Below are 18899 nucleotides of genomic sequence, written 5' to 3'. Positions count from 1 at the left end.
GATGTTTTGAGTAGGAAACTTTCCAGATGGTAGAGAATAATTAAAAGTGGTTGCAGTAGATCACTGTCTGCCTACTCCTTCCTTCCCTAAGTGTAAACAAGCAAATTAAGGCAAATGCACCCTCCTGGTCCAGCTTCCCTGGGTCTTCTGAACCCTGAATAATTCTCTCATTTCCCCAAATACCAGGACATGCCATAAGTTCCTTGGGCCCTGGCTCCCACTCTTGCCGACAGCTGATGATTAGTGACTGGCCATCATAGGCACATCTGTGATGATTAAGTTCCCCCCTCTCTTTGTGTTTCTTGCCTTATGGAGCTAAAGCTTCTTTAAAACCAGCAGCCAAGATAACTGGGATATATTGGTGCAGTGGTTCCTTTTCTGAAATCAAGTCTAAAATGTTACCTAATTTTAATCTTAACTCTCCAAAAGTCACTTGCAAAGTAAAACTCTACATATAGAAAACCTTCCTTTTGTTCTGTTTTTTTATTTTTAATTTATTTTTAAGATATTGCGTCTGAACAGGTGGCTTTCACCAAAAATAAAAATAATTTGGCCTGACCAATGTGCGTGTTTTACGAATATCCACAAAGCAACCAGTACTCTGAACTCTGCCATGTGGTGCAGGAGAAATACATTTTAAAAACACCGATAGTCTTAACAGTTATTTTGTGTGAGCACTTCTTTAATTTTATTTCGTTATTAGCTTCCATGAGGAATGGTTTATGAGTATGCTGTGCTATCCAAATAAGGGGAAAACTATTGAGGGGAGGTGAAGAAGAGTGAAGTATATAATCAATAAGGGTATTAGATATATTGATCCATGGCTACTTTTTTGAGGGAGAAGATGAAGGTATATATATTAAGTCCTTCAGAGAATAAGTATATTTCATGAGAATATATATATTTTATCTGAAGTTGTCTGTAAGGCACATAGTAAGTCAAGTTCACTCTGTGCAAGTATAGATTGCATAAATATGCAGTCTTAAGTTATAAATAAGTGTGGATAAGTAGGAAGTGGGGAAGGGCTGTCCTGGGCCACCTCCTGCTTTTCGGTACCTCATTAACCTCCCAATTTGAGGATGACTAGCATGGCAAGTTCAACCTTCATATGTATCTTTAAAGCCCAAGTTCAAAGATGTTCAAAACTCTATACATGACTCTAAATTTCTCTTCATCTCAAGATACAGTTTAGACGTTGGGACTGATGAATGTAATAAAGCAAGTAATATTTTACTATGGCTATTCCGATTGCGGGTTTTTCTCATAAATACATGTTGTCACTTTTTAATCTCACGTAAAACGATGACCGTGGCGTTAATAGTGAGTCTATTCAGTATTGTGGACATGGGCTTGTAGAGAATCTATTTAGCTTTGCTTCGTTCTCATGTCAAGGGAGTTTTTCGCGTGAGCAAACCAGAATCTCCAGGCGTTGCTGAAAGCCGCACAGAAAGGTACTGTCAGAACTCAACCCCTGGTTTCAGGCACTCGGCCCTCCCAGCAGCTTCTGGTCACCCCGAACGGAGGACTGCAGACAGCAAGAGTGAAAAGCATCTTTGTTTCAGCTGTGTCTGCCTTTTGTTGAGTGATAGAGGGGCTGCAGACCATGTACATCAAGTCCTGGCCATAGACACACTCGCGCAGCGGACAAGCTGACTCCTGGGCTTCTCAGGAAGCAAGAACCTCAGGAAAGAAGGGCTCGAAGACTCTTCTATTAAAAAAAGGAGGAAAAACACTTCCCCACCAGTTGGGCGTAACTTTCAAATGTTTTCCTGTCTGACTGGAATTTTCCTATCCACCACCTCAGCAGGAAGATGCAAAATCAATTTGGGGGAAGCGGCAGTCGAGACTGCTGGTTCCTGCGAACAGGCTGAGCGGGAGAGGAGCCTTCCCTGGGCTCTGCCTGGGCTTCTAGGGGAGAAGGCAGCGGCGTCCTCGCTGTCAGCCAAGGGGGTCTGGTGCTCACATGCTGCTCACTGTGTTTCGGCCCTTAGGTCCTGTTCACGGGACAGATGTGGCTTGAAGCAGAGTCGCTCCTGTGAAAGCAAGGGCTCGTATTCTACCCTGTTCTCTATGGCCTGTCTGCCAACACAGCCCCTCCCAAGTGCCAGAGTGTGGCTCTGTCTGCCAGGAAATAAATAAACCAGACCAAAGCATTGAATGTGACCTCAATTCAATGGGAAAGCGATGGGACTGCCTTCATGGCAGTTCTTGTCTCTTCTCTTTGGTGCCCAGGTATCAGCTTGCAGTGAAGAGAGAGCAGATGGGGCATTTGGAGCCCTAGGTGTGCCCAGTGTCCATGGGTGGCAGGCTGGCTAACTTGGGCGGTCAACTTACTTTCTCAGTCTGTCAGATGTAGCTGACACCCAGACCTCGTCTTCACAAGGTGGAGAAGCAGTAATAGAGGTTAAACTGTTGGGAAGACCTCTGAGTGAGGCTGTGTTTTAGGTGTTGACAAATAAATGGAATCACAAAAGGAGAGCCTTTTGCATAGAGGCTGAAGAGGACCTTTAAGGACATTCATTCTCACCACCTCAGCTGACCTTGTCCTTCCACTGTATCTGTAGTGGGGATATTATTAGTGTCTACCCTGTAGAGTCACTGTGAGAGCTACACGAGATAATTTATATAAAGCACTTAGAGCCATGCCTGGCACTGCGTGAGCACTTGATAACATTGACTGCCGTGATTGTCGTTGTTAATGGATGAAAAACTGTCCAGAGAGGTAAAATACATTGCCTGAGGTCACCCAGCTGCCCTGCCGCTGAACTGGGACTGGAGTCCAAGTTCACGACGCTTTGCTGAAAGCAGCTGTTTCACTGGCGTCCTTGGTCTCCTGTCGCCCAGAGCTCAGGTTCATGTGTCCCTAATAGAACACGGCATGTGGAACGGTTTGGGTTTTGTTATGGCTACACAAGCATACTCAGTGTCACTCCTTTTGTGCTTGGTGCCTTGTTTTAGTTACAAGTTCAGTGAAGCTGTGTGTGTGTGTGTGTATGTATGTGAGAAAGAGAGAGGCCCCTCCTACATGATTTAGTGTTCTCCCTTTGCGTTAGTGTATTAGCACATTGTCACTTTTAACCTTTCACCCACTGAGCCTGGCATTTAAAATACTATTAAACTCAATAATGTTTCCTATAAACAGCCTTAGAGGGGTGGGAAATAACTGGAATGACATTTTTAATAGGTTCCTGTTTCTCAGCCCTCAGTGCGTGCAGAGAGGACCTTGTTCGGTGCTTTGTTTCTGGTCTGAGGTTGGGAGAAGGTTATGGAGTGAATTTTTGGAGTTCAAAGGGCCTTTCAAAGCACAGAGAGTGGTTTTTATGCTGGAGAAGTAGAGTTGCTTTTTCCGATAGTCTTTTTGGGTTTTTTTAATTAGTGGAGGTAGTGAATCTGGGAACTGATCACTCCTTCCTCCTTAGAGCCAGTTTTCTGGCCCCCGTTAGCCAATGAGTAGGACTCTCTGGAATGCATTTCTGTGGATCAGTCTCATTCCTTGCGTCTTCTCTTTGCCTTCATATATATATTTTGGTCCTTTCCTGCCTCTTTTTTATTTTGCCGTTCTATCTTATGTGCCGTATTTTCTGTATCCTTTGTTTGTTTTTGGAATAAACTTAAAAAAAATAAAGTCGAATATTGTAAGACTGTGAGGTCTTGGGAGGCCAGCGTACCTCTCTGTGTCCCAGGTTTAGCTTCATGTATAAAATAGGGGAACTGACAGCATCTTGCTCTGAGACATGGAAAAGTGGGTGTGGGCATGCCTGCCAACAAAGGAAGATGCATGGTTTGGAATGGTTTCTGTTGCTACTGCTGGGGGGTAGGGCTGGAAAAATACTGGAATCTAGTACTTTTGCCTTAATCAGATTCCTAGATCCTCTTCTCTCAGAATCATGTTAAGAAAACATTTGTTAACCATTCATCTGTGATGACTAAATACTGTAGCTGCTTGCAGTATTAGTTGATCACATATGTACTGTTCAACCCTGGCTGGTTGGCTCAGTTGGTTGGAGTGTCATCCCATGCACCAAAAGGTTGTGGGTTCAGTTCCCTGTCAGGGCACATACCTAGGTTCCCTGTTCAGTTCACCCGTCGAGGCTCATAGGGGAGGCAGCCGATTGATGTTTCTCTCTCTCTCTCTCTACCTCTCTCTCTCTCAAACCAATAAAAACATATCATCCTTGGGTGAGGATTTAAAAAAATTTTAAATAAACACACATATTATTGAGATACCTACTACATACTCAACACAGGTATGGAGCCCAGTGGGGGGGGGGGGGCATGCACCGGTGTATAAATGTGGGCCAGTGACAGGCTGAGGGTCAGCTAAATGAGCACCATCCTGCTTAATCGCTCTATTCATTTAACAAGTGCTTGCTGAGTGCCGGCCATGGTCTAGGCCCTGTTTCAGGCTGTGGATTAAAGATAATGAAGGCAAGTAAGATTCCTGTTTTCCTAGAACTTACATTCTAGTGAAGGGAGAATTTAAAACAAGTGAGGGTAAACCCCATAAAGCTGTATACTCACAATGGGTAAATTTTATGGTGTGTAAATTGTACCACAATAAAGGTTTAAAATGGAAGAAACCTTGGCCCTGGTGGAGCTGGCTCCAACGCAGTCAGTCCTCATTCTTCACAGATGGTGTACCTCCCAGTGCTCCTCTGCACTAAAATTTATTTGTAACCCCAAAATCAACACTCCCAGTGATTTTGGGTCCCTCATGGACACACACAGAACAGTGAAAATTTGAGTCACCCGATACACGCTGTCCCAGCTGAGGTCCAAGAAGATGACGCTCTGCCTTCTTGTCTCAGCTCTCCTGTAAGCAAGTGTCCTTTTTACCATCTATTTAGTGCCACTTTGTTTGTTTGTATTTTTGTGCTTTTTATTGGTTATTTTGCTGTTTAAAATGGCCCTCACATGTGGTACTGACGTGCTGTCTCGTGTTCCTAAATACACGGCTGTTATGTGCCTTACAGAGAGCATACATGACTTAAGGCGCTGTTGGTGTTCACACTTCAACAGTATCTATTCAATACAGCTTCTTAAAACAGAAACACACACAAAGCAAAGTTATGCATTGATCCGTTGGTGGAAGTGTTGTGAACAGAGACTGGTAGGAACCCAACCCTGTCTTTCCCCTAGGAGCAATGGTGCAGCGTTTGCTAATTTAGTCTTCACAGTGACTTCATAGAACGGAACTACTGTGAATATCAAGAACTGGCTGTCTGTGCAGGACTGTGGCAAGAATGTGTGTACAGCCCATATGACAAATGTCTGTCTTCCTTTAAAGAAAAAGTGGGTTTAACATTCTCACAGAGGGCCTGTTCTATTTGGCTGAGCTTTTCAGTATTAAGCATTCAGGGTACCCCTGTGGGAGATGTTGATGAAAAGCACTAGTATGTATGAGGAAGATTTAATTATATAACCACTTACTTATATGTTGTAAGTAAGTGGTCACCCAGTAAACAAAAGGTGGGCCTATGCATTTTCCATGTAACTATACTTCGAATACTGTCATGTATGTTGGATAGATTTTTACCTGGGTCTCTATGATTCTGCAACAACCATTTGATTCACAGAGCTAAAAAAGTGATTTAAATATTATTTAACAAGTTGTAGCTCTGTAAAATTGTTTTTAGTCTTTAATCTCTTGGGTCAAGTTGTGTAGTCACAGTTCAAGCTGTGATGTCAAAGTATAATGAAATAAATCCCAAATGGATAAATGCATGGAAAAAGCTCCCAGAGAATTAGCCCCAAACGTGTGGAGGGAGGCATGAATATGGGCTGGGAAAAGGAAGGAAAACGAAGAACATAGAGTGAAGATTAGGTTTTTTCTTTACATATTTTTGAATTGTTTAACTTTTTGTTTTTTTAATCCTCACCTGAGGATGTATTTTCATTGATTTTAGAGAGAGAGAGAGAGAGAGGAGTATTGATTTTAGAAACATCGATCGTTGTGTGCCCTATCTGGGGATTGAACCCGCAACCTAGGTATGTGCCCCAACCAGGAATACAACTGACAACCTTTTGGTGTATGGGATGACACTCTAACCCACAGCCATGCAGCCAGGGCTGCATTGTTTTACTTTTTAAAAGGATGTGTGTTTCTTTTGAAGATGAAATAAAAATTTACTTAAAACATAAATAAATTCTATGAGGAACATAGAAAGGTTCTGAGACAGAGACTGGACAGAGAGGCCTGCTCTGAGGGGTGAGAGGGACGGGCTCTGCGTGTGTGCCTCTCAGACTTGGCTGCACATTAGAGTAGAGTGCTCTGGGAGCTGGCCGACATGCTGATGCCCCAAAGGGTCAGGCTTAATTGGTTGGGGGTGTCCCAGGCGTAGAGTTCTTAAAAGCTGCCCCAGGGACTCAAATGTGCAATCAGGGTTGAACTCCAGCTCTCTACACATGGAATTATAATGTGTCATAGAAATGGACTCTGGTCAGCCTAAGGAAGCTCTCTGGGGGGTTTGCGCGGTTGATGGGGGCCTGGGGCACTCCAGAGGCACGGCTGTGGGAGCCACAGCAGAACAATCTGGGTAGGCACACGACACTGACCAGCTCTTTCTTCATTCCTGCCCAAGGTTCAGAGCCCAGGAGAGGTGTCTCATTGGCTGGTCTACTGTCCTGGGGAGAGGGTCTGCCCTTTCTCTTTTCTTGAAAAAGGTGGTCACCAGAGTGGCCCCCACACCTCCCCATTCTCACAGCTGGGGTGAGGTGTTTCCTCAGGAAATCCCGGTGCCATTAGGAAGGGGGGATGGATGCTGGTCAGCAAAACCCCACAGGTCCACTTCACTCTGCTCCATGAACTTCAAAGATGAGTGACTTTCCTGAGTGAAACAGATTTGTGCGTAGGGCATGGTATAGTGTTAGGTAAATATCTTCCTCCTGCCCACCTGCTTGCCTTTCTCCTCTCTTCCTCCTTTCTCTCATTCTGTCCAGCTTCCTCTGATCGTCCCTCACCAGGGTTTCAGCCTGAGGAGACCGGGGTTACCCTCCACGGAGTCCTAGCAGACAGCTTGGGCAGGTGGTCAGGCCAGGGGTGACCAGTGCGAGCAGAGTGCGGGCGGAGGGAGACCACACGGTTGGGGTGGCAGAGGCGGCGAGGCTCAGGTGTTTAGCAGCTACACGGCTCTCCAGGAGAAGGCTGTGGGTGAAGGGCGACCAAAGCCAGCTTGAGTCACAGCACCAGGGCACAAATATAGTTGAGTGAAGCGAGCGTAGTCTCAGCTTTTGATTTTTCATCCTATCCAGGGAGCACTAACTGAGCACCTACTGTGTGCATGTGGTTAGTTAACTCGAGAGGGTATGAGGACAGGTGAGATGGCACAGCCCCTGCCCCGAGGAGTGCCACCTGAGGAGAGGATACAGGAGTGCAGGAGGTGATGGCACAGTGGGGTACACTACAGAGCACTTCCTGAGGAAAAGACTTACCCTGTCAGGAAGTGGGGAAGGCTTCCAGGGGTTGCAGTTGAGCTGGGTTATGAAGGATGAGTGAGGTTCTGATCTGTAGGGTTTTTGGGGGGCAGGATACAAAGTGAAGGGGACTAAACCCCCCAAAAGAAAGAAGTGAGTAGCACATTTTTGTGGAAATAGAGTACCATTTTGTGGAAGTAGAGGTGCTTGGACTGGAAGGGAGGTCAGTAGCACCGAGGAAGGTCCTGGGAAAACAGTAGTGAGATTTGGGGTGGGGTTAGGAAACACCTGTGTATTCGGATAGGGCTTTGTGTTTTCCAAGGTGCCTTCTCACACCTAGTCTCATTGGACTTTTCTCGGAGAGCTTGACAGAACATGTCTGCGACAATAGCCCACAGGAGGAGGCTGGTGCCTCACTGTGCACAAAGAGCAAATGACACCCTGGAGAGAATTGGGTCTGGTTGGTGGGGAGAGACTTGCTCTTCAATGAACAGAGAAGGCCAAGGACAGTAACCTGCCTCCGGGCAGCCAGGAGTCCCAGTGACGCATCTGAGGGGCTGGGATGCATCATTCCTGGTTCCCAAGCTGCTTTTGCTACACCCAGTGTTTCCCGCACACCCACAGTGCGCCCTTTAAACACTTTTGTTTAGAGGAGAAGCAGTAACGCTTTATTGATGAGGTGGCTCCAGAGGCCTCCTGGAACAGCCTGGATCTCGCCTCCTCCCCTGGCCTCCCACATGCTCTAGAACAGTATGGGTGGTGCTTCTCAGCCTCAGCTGCACATCAGAAACATCTGGGGAGCTTTAGACAGTGTCACCCAGACCAGCCAGGGTACTACAGATATCCTTGATCTTACAGACAGGGAAAGTGAGGCTCGAGGTGTCAGATGATTTGCTCGTAGTCACACAACCAGCAAATGGCAGGGGCAGATTGGAGCCCAGGCAGCTGGCTCTTGAGTCCAAGCTTCGAATCCCCACATTTTGTAATCTCTCCCTTACAGGCCAGATTGCCAGAGTATGGATTTGCCAGGTGGCAACCACAGTTGTTGTGGGGTTTTATCCCCCCACAACACAACTAAGATTTTAAAGGCAGCTTTTGAAATAAATAGGCCAGCAGTGTGGGGTGTTATGCCTTGCCCCATGCCCATAGTAGGGTAGATGTGATATTAGCAGCTGGAATTCTCCGTTTCTGAAGCTCAGGTTTAGACTTTGGGGCTGTTGTCCACTGTGTAGTTAACCAACATGCTTGGGGGAGCCTCAGCTAGGTCCTAGGTTTCCAGAGGCTGGAACCTCATCATCTGTTAGTTTCCACTTTCAATGCTTGGTATCTAAACTGAACGAACGAACGAACGAACGAATGAATGGCAGAGAAATTTGTACCCTTAGTTTGTGAGCTCTCGGCTAACTAAGCACAGCTTATTTTATTCCATCTGCAGTGAGTACAAGTCTAGGTACCGTGCAGGGCCCAGGGTGGTTTTGTTTTTAGGGCAGGTGTTGGGAGAGAGGTCGTTAAATGGAAGAGGTAAACAGCCAGCTCACTGGGCACTAGGTAAAACCCTTCATTGGAGACGCCTGTGAGCTGAGATGGAAAAGGGGTGGGCCCTGGGGGCTGGGGGCAGGCTCCACTTGATTCTTTAGATGTGACCAAGAGGCTAAATTGGAACTCCTTTTCTTTATTTTACAGGTCACTGCCAAGACGGCCTTCCTATTTATTTTACCTCAGTATAACGTCAGCGTGCCTACAGCAGGTAAGCAGAGCACTGGTCTCTCTTTCCCTGGCCCTGTGAACGCTGAGGACTCGCATAACTTCCTTTCCCTGTGCACACGTGTGGTCCTTTCAGACTGTGAAACTTAGAATCCAACATCCCTTGCCGACGGGCTATTTCAAGCCAGAGTTCTCCCGTGAGGTGGCTACTTTTCTGTCGTGCCCGGTCAGCAAGGTGTTTAAAATGACAGCTGTAGGTCACATTCAACTGTCGGCCACGGCTCTGCAGGCGTGGGGTGCTCAGGTCCTAGCACTGGCAATCAGGCACGCTCCTCTTTCTCACTGCATTCACCCCCTTGGCGAATAAGGAATGTTTGTTGGCTGAATGTAATGTTCTGTCCTCATTCTGTTGTAGAGAGGTGAGTTGTCATTATGGTGACATTATGGTGACATTCCTTTCTTTGCCTGACTCCACCAGTGACTAGATGAGGAACTTTGGGGGCAAATCCCTTAATTCATGGCCTACAGAGGATGTAGCTGCGAATCTCTTCTGGACTTGCCTGCACCCTGCAGTCGCTGTAGCCAGGCTCTGGGGCAGCCAGAGCAGTTCCTTCTTGTGAGAGTTGACTAAGGGATGCTGGCAAGAGAGGGCAAAGACCCCGTCCTCATGAAAGAGATAGGAAGTGCCATGGCCAGCGCCAGTAGACAGGAAGCTGGGCAGATGCCTGCCCATCCCAAGGTGCATGTGTGCTCTGGTGGCACAGTGGATTGCTTGCTCAGTGCCACTTTGTCCATGGTCAAAGCCAGGCTTCTCTACTCCTAGCTCTTGAAAATCCTAGAGACTAAGACACCTCTAGACCTAGCTCAACTTATGATTTACTGATTTAAAACTTTAAAATTTTTAAAATTATGGTAAAATAAAGATAATGTAAAATTTACTATCTTAACCATTTTTAAAAATATATATACCTTTATTGATTTCAGAGAGAGGAAGGAAGAGGGAAAGAGAGAGTTGAAACATCAATGATGAGAGAGTCGTCATTGATCGGCTGCCTCCTACGCACCCCTGACTGGGGATCGAGCCCGCATCCCGGGCATGTGCCCTGACCAGGAATTGAACCTTGATCTCCTGGATCCTGGGTCAATGCCAAACCATTGAGCCATGCCTGGCTAGGCTATCTTAACCATTTTTAAGTATACAGTTCAGTGGCATTAAGTACATTCATGTTGTTTTACAGCTATCACCACTATCCATCTTTGGAACTCTTAATCTTATAAAACTGAAACTCTGCTCCTGTTAAATAATAACTCACAATTCCTCCCCCACCCCAGCCCCCCACAACCACCACTCTACTTTCTGTCTCTATGAATTTGACTATTCTAGGTACCTCCTGCAGGTTGAACCATACAGTGTTTTCCTTTCGTGACTGCGTAAAATTTAATTTTAAATAAACCTTTTTCAAAATACATTCACATGAGTGCTGCATGTCTTTCAGAGAAAATTTATAAAATACTGATAAACATAGATCAAAATTACAGATGACCCTACCACCCAGCAAAAAAGGCAATTCACATTCATAATCTACTTCTTTTACTGTTAGCATGCGGTTAACCTTTTTTCCATGTCATTAATTGTTATTCCATTCAGTAAGACATTTTGAAAAGCTATAAGTATTTCTTAATAGGGATTACCACAAGTTATTTGTTCCATCTCATACTATTGGATATTGAAGTTTCCAGTTTTTATTGTAAACAGTGCTACAGTAAAATTCTCGTGGCTAAATTTTTGCATGTATTCATCATGTATTCATGATTATTTTCTTTCCTTTTTTTTCATTTATTTTTTGTGATTATTTTCTTAGGATAAATTCCTATTACTAGAATTTCTGAGTCAAGTAGTATGCAAAATTTAAAGGTTTTATATATGTACTGCCAAAATACCCTCTGCCATCTAATTCTTAGGACCCTTAAATTCTAAGTTTTTTGTAAATATAAAATACATCGGCTTTTCTTTTTTTTAATGTTAGAATGCCAATTTATTAATTTATAAAGAGATATTCAGCTATCAAATGTAGTACCTGTATTTTCATTACATTTCTCCCTGAAGTTAATTTACATAGGATTCCAGACCATGACTCCACACAGCTTTATGAATTTACCTCAAGAAAGCGATGTCCCGGGGACAGAGCAGCTGATGTGCATGTGACCAGGCAAGCCTTTATTATAGGATGGGACTATCTTTAAAGCCAGATCATGATCAGAGGGTTAGTTTTTAAGTTAGAAAACTTTCTTAGAGAAATCAGCAGATTTCTAAAAGCATCCCTTTCACAGCCAGGATGAGAAGCATGGCCAGTATGGCCAGGGTTGAACTCAGAGCCGCTGAGCATAGAGAGCATCCCACTGTGTTTTGATCAGTATTGATCATATCATGCCTTCATTTGTTTTAAATAATTAATTGATCAAGCCAGACAAATGTTTGTGTGCCTCCCATGCACCAGGCCCTGGGTATAATTTATAAAACATGGCTGCTCTCTGACTCACGGAGCTTACCATTTGATTAGGGAAGGATCAATAATAAACAAGCAAACAATAAATAATTATAGTTGCAATAAGGGTGGTGAAGGAAATATACAAGGCTACGTGATCAGGAAAAATAAAAGGGTGATGATAGAGGATGTTTCTGAGAAGCTGATATTTGAGCTGCGTGTGTGCAGGAAATTGTGTTGGGGGCATAGGGAGAGGGGACTGTGTAGAAGAAAGTACATTCCAGGCAGAGGGATCAGCATGTGCAAAGGCCTCAAGAGAGAAACAAACAGCGTGGCACTTTTAGTAAATGAAGGCCAGTGTGGCTGGAGCCAGCTAGGTTTGGCATTTTCTAGGGCAGGGCTTTTGAATCTTCCTCCCAGTTGGAACAAGGCCTGGGTCAAGGTGAAGGTCCATTAAAATTCATACTGAATTGAGGAGGTTTCAGTTACTGTAGAAAGGGAGGAATAAAGTATTGTCAAATAGCATATCTTTTGTTTAAATCTTGACATTTGGGGCTATTTGAAATATGACAAGCAAGTAATCGCAAGAGACAATGAAATCAGAATAGCCTGCTTGATTTCGTTTTGAGCTCTCTAATCACCAACCCAGTAATGTTTGGTTTGTAAGTACCGGAGGAAAGCACACTTCTCGTGGGAAAAAACCAGTTCACAATAACTGGTCTGTTGAGGTTGCGATTTTAAACCCCCCACCCCCCCAGTCTCTTTAAGGCTGGAGGTACTTTGTGTAACGGGGCTCAATTCTGGTTTCTAAGGTTTCTCCTTTATATAGCATGTAACTTGTTAACTTGATGTTTAAAGCTTGAATTTTAGTAGAGTGGTGTTTTTGTGCCTTGGCTTACCACTTCCCTCAGCCCAGGCTTTCAGGTTCGACGGAAAATAGCTAACGGTGGTGCTGACGAGTTCTCTTGCTTGTTTTGTTCCCTCTCCTTCTCTGCTCTCTTCCCAGCTCCCTGCATTTGTTTATAGGGCTGCCATCACCAAAGTACCACACACTGAGTGGCTTAAACTACAGGAATTTATTATCTCACAGTTCTGAAGGCTGGAGGTCCAGGATCAAAGTCAGCAGGGCCACGCTTGGCTTTAGGGAGGGGTCTGTGCCGGCCGCTGTCCCAGCTTCTGGTATTTCCTTGGCTATGCAGCATGAGGCCAATCCTCACATGGCCTTCACTTTGTGTGCATGTCTGTCTCTGTGTCCAAATTTCCCCTTATACAAGGACATCAGTCATATTGGACCAGGGACCCATTCTGCTCCACGACGACCTCATCTCAGCTGATTACATCTGCAACACCCCTGTTTCCAAATCAGGTCACATTCTGGAGTGCCGGGGGTTAGATATTCAACATATGAATTTTTGGGGAACACAATTCAACTTATAACACCAGATGTAAATGTAGGATTTTGTCACTTTGTAAGTTAGTTAAGAAGATGACGCTCTGTTCAGAGATGAACTAAAAGAGGTCATGGCTGCCCTGACTGGTGTGGCTCAGTTGGTTGGAGTTCGTCCCATACTCCAAAAGGTGGCGGGTTCTATTCCCGATCAGGACCCATACCTAGGTTGTGGGTTCAATCTCCCAATCACATGTGGGAGGCAGCTGATCGATATTTCTCACATTGATATTTCTCTCTCTCCCTTTCTCAAATCAATTAAAAAAATCACACACATAAAATAGAGTTGCTGGGCACAGTCATTGCAGTAAGCTGTGCATCCTGGTGGAGCGCCTGCCACGCCAGCATCCTTGTGGTTTTCTTTAAGGTCAACAGCAATGAAGCAGGAAATGTTCCTGGTTACCAAATCCCTACTCTTATTCCCACTTGCCGCCCTGTTAAGGTTGCCAGACTTAGGAAATAAAAAGCCAAGATCACAAGCAGTTAAATTTGAATTTCAGATAAACTACAAATACTTTCTTTTATTGTAAGTATATCTCAAGTTATGCATGGGACATAATTACACTAGAAAATTATTCTTTATGTGAAATGGAAGTTTAACTGGCTGTCCTGTATTTTGTCTGCCTACCATACACCCTACCCAGCTCTGGCGAGGAAGAAAATGTCAGGTTTCTGGTGCTACCATTAGATATGGGTCTTCTTTCTGATTAAAATACCACAAAGCATCTGGTATTATGGCAAGCAACCTATAGACTGTAAAAGGTCAGCAAAGACTAGAGGTTTGATTCTTAGCACAGACAGACTCAAGGCCTTCTGGCTTCCCTTCTGATATAGAACAGGTGACTTCGAGCAGTCTAAGTGTTTACAAGGTTGTTTGGCGTTGTGCCACTGATTTGCTGAATTGTCTTGGGCAAAGCACTTAACATCTGGGTCTCCATCTCTCATCTGCAAAATTGAAGGTGACAGGTCCCTGCCTCAACCCGTGTTTCCTGAAGACAGGAACCCCTAGGAGGCCTCCCAGGCACTTGCCACTCACAGTGTTCACAGACCACACTGTTGGCATCCCCTGGGAACTAGAAACTCAGCCTCTCTGGCCCCACCGTATACCTGCTATTCAGAACTTTCCTTTTAATGAGTCCTCGCCTGATTCCTGGTTAAAGTCTGAGAAGCCGTGCTCTAAGCTTCCTGGGCAAAAAGCTGCAATAGGCTTTCAAATGGCCCCATCCTCCTAACCCCAAAGGTATGACAGGGCAACCCGCTGAATCCTGTGACTCATTTGCATCTTTCTGTTCTCTTTGCATCTTGGTTTCTCTCTAAGTGTTTGGTCTGAAGGGGGGGGGGGGGTTCCACTGCGTGCATGTGGTTTCAGGCCAGGGCTGCCGCTGTCTCAGAAGTCACAGACATGTTTGCAAGGCAGTGTGGGTAGGAATCATGGTGGCTCTGGTGTTCCTGAGCCTCCTGCTGCTGCACACCTACAGCTGACTGCTGGAGGTGGGAGACCTCTTCCAGAGGGGTTTGTTTTACAGGAATGAAAGGTGACAAGGACCCATCCCTGGCCCTGTTGGTCCTAGTTGGTTTTATGACCACCAGCTGCTGTGTGACATTTTGCAGCTTGGCCTTTGTTCTCACAGCCCCTTCTAGGATGAGACACACTGCCCCGTAAAAACCACCTCACACAGATGGTTTTGAAGCCTTGCTCAGCCGAAGGCCTTTGTCCGAGGCTCAGAGCGTGGTTTTGTTCGCTGTGCCGGCTGGCAGGAATTAGTCTTGCCTTGTGCTTGTATCACGTACTTGAAAGACTGGCATCACATATCCAACTGAGCCCCTCTTTGTAAGATGAGCTTGTGAGGGATGAAAAAAGGAAGAGACAGGTGGGCAGTAGTGGCCCTGGCGACAGAAGCCTTACTTGATTACAGACCACACTACCCAGCCCAGACCTGTGGCCTGTCCAGCTGAAGGAGACTTGAGACTCACGTAGGCTGGCCCAGTCCTTTCACAGCCAAGGGAACTGAGGTGCGAAGATTTGATTGACAATGCCAAGGATGCACCAGTAATGGCAGAAGGAGGGCTGGGGTGCTCATACCTCAGGCAGCACCAGGGCCCAGGAAAGCTATGGGAAGGTTAGGTGTGCCAAGTAAGGCTGGTGGGCAGAGGGGGAACCCAACTAGGAAGGCAGAGACCTGGCTCTGTCCTGGTCCCTCAGGCCAAAGATCACCAAGATCCCCTTTGGCCCTAAAGCCCTGTCTGTACAAATAAGAGAAAGCAGAGAGCTCAGTGTCCCCGGCATTATTGGAGGGCCCCTGAGGAAGAGTGGGAGCCTCTGATCCAGGACTTACAGCTGCTCTGGACTTGATGTTTTTTGTTTTCAGTATACTTACTTGTCTTAGTTCATTCAGGCTGCTATATATAACACAGTGCCACAGACTGGATGGCTGATGAACAACAAAATGATTTCTTGAAGTTCTGGAGGCTAGAAGTCTGAGATCAGGGTGCCAGCGTGGTTAGGTAAGGGCTCTCTTTCAGATCACAGACATCTTGTTCTATCCTCACGTGGTGGAAGGGGCCACGGAGCTCTGTGGGGTCTCTTATAAGGCACTAATCCCACTCATTAGGGCTCACCCTTATGACCTAAGCACCTCCCAAAGGACCTGCCTCTAACACCATTACATTGGGCGCTAGGATTCCAACGTGAATTTGGGGGGTGGAGCACAAACATTCAGATCACAGCACTTATTAAAGTCTTAACAATTGTACAGAAAAGTACAGTGACTAACCAGCACCTCAGAAGGGGTCGCAAGACTCGATTTTATCCAGTTCCCTGTTACAGCCCAGAGACTGTATCCCATTCAGGATGAAACTTCCAGAGATTTGAGGAAGGGGAACCACTGAGTTTGCTGTGGCTCATTGTTAACCAGACCGAAGTGCTGGGACGGGCCAGAGGCCTGGTGGTGACATCTATGACCTGCGCCTCCAGCTGCCTCTTCTGCTGAGTCAGCTTGCTTCCTCCCTTCCCTCACAGCCTCTGACCTGGACCCCACCCACGTTCCTACTTCACATTCCCATCTTTCCTGATCAGATCTTCTATCTAGATCGGACAATTTTTCATACTCAGTTCTTTTTGAAATAATGTTTGTTCTTCATTTAGCAATGGGCTTGTTTACATTATTTTTATCCAAGTTAAAAAAAAAAATAAAGCCAATATTTTAGACTTTTCTTGTATGTGATCTTCAGGAATTATTTTTCCTTTATGGCTTTCAATGAATTAAAAAAAAAGTTCACACCTTCCCCAGCTGTAGGCATGGCCTGCCCAGGCCGATCGTGTAGAAGCCTCAGGTTTGTAAACTGCAGTGGAGGCTGAGCGTGTGCCTGGCCTGCCCCCTAGGACTTGTGATATTTCTCTTCTGAAAGCCGCAGGGAGGGTTACAACCTTATAAAAAGGAATAGTACTTCCAGAAAACAATTCAGAAGCTAGGTGCTTTTACTTCTAAATTCTCTTTAACACTTCTCTTACCTTTGCTACATCTTTTTACATCATGAAACTATCCCTTTCTTGTATTCCTACCTTACTGTAAAACTGGAGGAAATATATTCCAGTCATGTAATATGGGGTTAAAATGGTAAGTTTGAAGATTCCTCAGCTATATCTTTAATTCTCTGGGCAGCCTGAAAGGGGGTGGGAGGACTGTTTATGTGTGTGTATGAGTTTGCTGGAGCTGCCATGACAAAGTACCACTGACTGGGTGGCTTAAACTACGTACATTTACTGTATCATGTTTATGGGGGCTGGAAGTCCAAAATCAAGGTGTCGGCAGGGTTGGTTCCTTTGAGAGCTGTGAGGAGGGAGCTGCTCCAGGCCTTTCTCCTTGCCTTGTGGATGACTGTCTTCCCTCTACGTGTGTCTGTCTCTGTGTCCAAATTTCCCCCTTTTACAAAGACATCATTTTTGTTGGATTAGGGCCCACCCTAATGACCTGATTTTAACTTGACCCTATCTCCAAGTAAGGTCATATCTGAGGCACTGGGGGTTGGGACTCCACTATGTCTTTTTCTTTGTCGGGCGGGGGAAACACAGTTCAGCCCCTAACAGTGTGTGTGTGAGAACCATGACGGTGCTTGCAGTTCAAATGCCACTGGCCACGCCATCCAGGTTGGGAAGTCAGAGCGGATGTGGCCTGGCAGCCCAGGGAGACGGGGCCGCCGTGGCAGTCAGAACACTGCTGTGTGCCCCATGCTGTCCTCAGCTCTCTCTTTTCTCTGACATCTCCCGGAGTGGGCAGGTGGCAGGGTTTAATGAATGCACTCTCTGTGGGGTTGACAGGGGAGTCAGGAAGCAGAGGGGCCTGGTGCGGAGACGGCGGGCCCTGGGCCCTGGCATCAGTGGTGTGGTTAGAGCCTTGGGCACAGTAACTGCTGTCATGTCTGTGAATGGGTCTAAAATTCAGGGTCACTGTGAGGAGTCAGTGATGTCACTTACAAGACACGCTCACTGCAGGGCCTGGCTTAGAGTTGTTTGTATTATTACCCTACCTTGATGGGAGTGTGTGTGTGTGCTGGACAGTGACTGTTCTGTTCCTTTAGCTTCTGATTCTTTCATGACTGTTGGAGGCAGTCATGGTAACCTCATCTATCAGTGTAGCACTTATTTTATATTTCCTAAGTCAGCTATGTTATCCTTATAGTGCTGTGAAAAAGGTAGATGGTATTATCCCCATTGGCCAGAAAGGGTAACTGAGGCAGAGAGAGCTTGGATCACACGAGTGAAAGTCTTGTTCCCACCTACCTTCCCTCCCTTTGCCACCCCATCCTGTGGGCATTGCTTCATTCCCTGTGTGTCCTTACAGGATTTCTTATGACACCTTCCAGTATTTTTTCATGCAAATACAAATATGTAGTTGTCTTTTCTCCCCTTTCTCACATAACAAGTAGAATACTCTATGTTCTGTCTATACTTGCTTTTTTCTTCTACTAAATAATGTATTCTGGATATCGTTTTATGTGACTATGTAGAGAGTATTTTCATTTTCTTCCAAATTTTACTAAAGTACATATAGCACACAGAGGAAAGCACACATTTTTTAAAAGTATGGCGTGATGAATTTGTACATATGTGCACTCCCATGTAACACCATCACCTAGATCCAGGCACAGCCCGCCCAGCTTCCTCGTACTCCTTCTAGTCAATAACCCCCTCAAAGCAACCCCCGTCCTGCCTTCTGTCTCCTGATTCGTTTTACCTGTCCTTGATCTTCATTTCTCTCTGATTTTTAAAGCAGCTGCTTGGTTTACATCAGTGCTTCTTAAATTTTAGCGTGCGTGAGAACCACCTGGAGATGCCGTTAAACACAGATTCCTGAGTTTCCGGTTCCATGGGCCCGGGGCAGGAATGCGGGAATGTGCATCTCTAGCTCACAGGTGATGCGGATGCTGTTGGTCCACAGCCGCACTTTGCGGTGTAGTATAACTGTGGCTTAACCAGTCCCCTACAGGTGAAAACCACTTGGGTTCTTCCCAATAGTTTATTGTTCAATACAGGGCTGCCGTGCCTAACCTTTTACACACGTTATTTTGAACATGGCAGCTGTAAGATAAATTCCCAGAAGTGAAATTTCTGCATCAAAGGGCCGATGAATTTGTAATCTCGGTAGAAACTTCCACGTTGCCCTTTCAAAGAGGTGGTGTGTTTTGCGTTCCCGCCAGCAGTGTGTGAGAGAGCCTGTCTGCCTACAGCCTCAGCAAGAGTGCATTGCAAGCTCCAGATTTTTGCCAATATGATAGGTATAAAATGGCATCTCATTGTACTTTTAATTTGCATTTCTCGCTTCTGTGTAAGGTTGAGCATCTTTTTAAAT

The 18899-nt window shown here is 45.6% G+C and overlaps 1 protein-coding gene across 1 annotated transcript in view; it reads left to right on the top strand.

Annotated features, from left to right (window-relative positions):
* Positions 1–18899, top strand: part of TRAM2 (translocation associated membrane protein 2) — a 69332-nt gene that overhangs the window by 31449 nt on the left and 18984 nt on the right. The window contains exon 2 of the mRNA XM_081140854.1: positions 9097–9160. Coding sequence (XP_080996980.1) covers positions 9097–9160 — 64 coding nt within the window. The remainder of the gene's footprint in view (positions 1–9096; positions 9161–18899) is intronic.

The sequence above is a fragment of the Miniopterus schreibersii genome (assembly GCF_964146895.1).
Source record: "Miniopterus schreibersii genome assembly, chromosome: 6".
In the NCBI taxonomy this organism is placed as follows: Eukaryota; Metazoa; Chordata; class Mammalia; order Chiroptera; family Miniopteridae; genus Miniopterus; species Miniopterus schreibersii.
Note: the sequence above shows the minus strand (reverse complement) of the source record. Positions and strands in the feature narration are given on the sequence as shown.